The sequence below is a fragment of the Myotis brandtii genome, unplaced genomic scaffold (genome assembly GCF_000412655.1).
Source record: "Myotis brandtii unplaced genomic scaffold, ASM41265v1 scaffold789, whole genome shotgun sequence".
NCBI lineage: Eukaryota > Metazoa > Chordata > Mammalia > Chiroptera > Vespertilionidae > Myotis > Myotis brandtii.
The window spans coordinates 523,983-526,972 of record NW_005371168.1 but is presented as its reverse complement, the minus strand read 5'-3'; the positions used below and the strand labels follow the sequence as shown (position 1 = coordinate 526,972).

Here is a 2,990-nt window from a genome sequence, read left to right as displayed (position 1 = left end):
CGAGGCTTAATCCTATAGCTGCGCCCTACATAGATAGATATAGATATATATGGTTTTGCTTATGTTTTTTTTTTAAACTCTCAGCTTTATTATCAAGCATACAACCTCAGACACTTCACACAGTGCTCAGTTCTTAAGAAATTTTACCTACATGTGTTTTTGAAGCCAGTTAATTAAGAGCAGCTAAAGGTTCTGCTTCAGATAATTCATGCCTTGGGGACGCAGGTGGTTGTGTCTAACATCTCCTTTCTGTTCTCAATGAAGTGACCCTTCTTCGGTGGGGCTTGGCTTGAGCATCACCCCCTTGTGAGGCCTTCCCAGGACCCCACCCCTCATTCTTGCAGACTTCCGGAGAAGTGCTTTGTCACCACCACTGCTGTCTGTCCCCTCCTCCAGACTGAGCACTCACTTGGAAAGGACGCTCTCTTGGTTTTAGGACCCCAGTGCCCTCTGCCACAGGGCTTGCTCCATGAAGGAGCATGTGCAAGGTGAGCGCGGGAGGAATGGAGGTGGAGTTTAACCGATGAGCAGGGCTTGCTGGTGTCTGAGAATGAGTAGTAATTATTAGAAAAGCCAACTAACTCAAGTGCAGAAACATCAGAAGCCTCTCTTCATCAGAGAGAAGGTTGAGGGGAAGACAACACCTATGCTGGGAAGCTACTGGGCTTCAGACTCCAGAAGGTTCTGAGTGGGCAGTCTGCTGCCAATCCACTTACAAAGGGGACATGAAGGCTGCTCCGGGGCACCTGCTCTAGCCCAGTTCTGACTCTTCAGTCTTGTTCTCTGGGACATGGAACTGCTTGAGAAGCACAGACTATATCCCCACAGACAGTGGCACTACTGGCTTTTCCATTTCCTTTTTATAAGTGAAAAGCATCTGGTCCAACTACCTCATTCCTCTCAGCAGAGAGGGAAGCCCAGACAGTCTTAAATGAAGATCAGAGGACTTGCCAAAAAGTCAGGAAGGAAAGCTGGATCAGAACTCAGGCTTCCAAGGTTCAAGGCTGTGCTGAGGGAAAGCTGAAAGCAGTTGAGGCAGCTGCTTCAATCTTGGTGTGCAAAATAGAGCCGGTGGTTAGGGTGGTCCCATCCTCTCCCTGGTTTTAGGCCTTTTGTTCAGTGTCTCACTTATTGAAGAAATGGGGTGTTGAAAGCACTCCCACCAGAGCAGTGGAAGGGTATAATGAGAGGGCCTGGCATGCGTTAAAGAAGTTGGTCATCATTCTAGGTAAGTAACAGCCAACTCCGACTTCAGCACAGCAGGCAAACTGGCCCCCTCTCGGTGCAGTTGACTCCCTGAGAGAGCTCAGATCCGACTTCAGCACAGCAGGCAAACTGGCCCCCTCTCGGTGCAGTTGACTCCCTGAGCATAGAGCTCAGACAGGGCGGGTCACAGAGAGGAAAGCTCAGCTGCTGTGCTAGTGGAGGCCCCATCGTGGGAGGGAGGCCCAGGCTGTCACCACTGGCTCTGTCAGGGAAAGGGTGAGTATTCACTGGATGTGAAGGGCCCACCACCAGCCTTAAGACAGGATGGGGTGAGTGACCTTGTCATTCCCCACCCCTGGCTGCCTTCTAGGCAGGGGAAGGCAGAGCAGAGCAGTGGAGGGGTCTAGAACTAACGTGCAAGGCTCAGGCACCGGCTCCTGCAGCCTCAGTGCCCCCCAGTCCCTTAACCTCTGTTGCTCTGTGTCAGGACAGGACTGAGGAAGGAGGCTGCCAGGCCCTGGCCTGGCCCTTAGCCGAGGGAGTGTGGGAGGGAGACGTAGGGACTCTCAGGAAAGGAATAGGAGGGACAGAGAGAAGGCCATGAGAGTGTGGGAGAGTTCCCAGGATGGGGCAGGGCTAGCAAAGAACTGGGCCACGGCCATGTTGGGGTTGCACTGAGAGGGCTTGAACCACTTCTGCAGACACCGCCCACTGTTCCTACGCTCAGGGCTCGCCTTGAAGGAGTTGCCCCAAATCTTCTCACACAAGGCAGCCGGGGTGGGGAAGTAATAGGGGAGAGGACAGCAGCGGGCCCTTGCAGGACAGTGGCTCTTCCCCCGACTCCAGTCCCAGCCGCCGAGCCAGTTGGATTTGCAAGTGTAGGATGTGCGGCAGTCTGCCCACCACTGCACGCAGTCCTCCTGGCAGAGTGGTGCGTCCAAAATTCGCTCTTCCTGCTCACATGGGGCCACCTGCTGGATCCAAGGCCCCAGGTTTGGGGAGCACTGGTGCAAGCACTTGGCCTGGATGAAGTGCTTCTGACAGTCGGGTATCATCAGTCCACAGTGAATCAGGCTGAAGTTGTAGAGCCCAGCCTCATCCAGGTGGGCTTCCCAGCTTGTGTTGGTCGTGCAGCAGGCATTGCCCTTCCAGGGGCTGCACTCATCGTAGAGCTGGTCCTCCGGCCCAGGCTCCGGCTTGTGGTGCTTGGTCTTCATTGAGCTGCTTGTCCCCAGCCCAGATGGGCGTGACTATCCACAGCCCTAACAAGAGCTGCCACCACCACTCCATGGCCACTAGTGTAGGGCCCTCCTGTGGCTGGAGCCCCGGGGTTTCTGAGAAAGAGCTTTGCTTTCTCCGAACAAAGGCCCCAGAGATCCTGGGCTCTGGTCAGCTGCTGGATTCCGCTCTCAGCTCTGCCACTTGCTAGCTGGACGCCGTTGAGAAAATGAGTTCAACTCTCCAGGTGTTAGTTTTCATGTCTATAAAGGGGGCTTATACAGAGTTAGGAGTCTCCATTGTAGGGTCTGATATCAGGTGGTAATGGCTCTCCTGTAGCGTGGCTTTCTTCCCAGGAATGCCCACTCTGCAGGGGAAAAGCAGGTAGGTGTGCATGCCCTGTTCAAGTCCTCACAAATATAGGTAACCCTTGGACAACATGGGGGTGATTAAGGGAGCTGACACCACACCCCCCGGTCAAAAATCCACCTTGATTATGTTTATATACAGGAAACATTTCTAAAAACTGCTATTACTAAGATTAGAGTGTGAGTATTCAATAGTGA

The 2,990-nt window shown here is 53.4% G+C and overlaps 1 protein-coding gene across 1 annotated transcript; it reads right to left on the bottom strand.

The window, feature by feature from the left end:
• Positions 1-1,772: 1,772 nt before the first annotated feature.
• LOC102263288 (sperm-egg fusion protein Juno-like) lies at positions 1,773-2,496 on the bottom strand. The gene is given in 2 exon segments (XM_014530994.1): positions 1,773-2,421; positions 2,423-2,496. Coding segments are annotated over 2 exon segments (723 nt in total).
• Between the last annotated feature and the right edge of the window lie 494 nt (positions 2,497-2,990).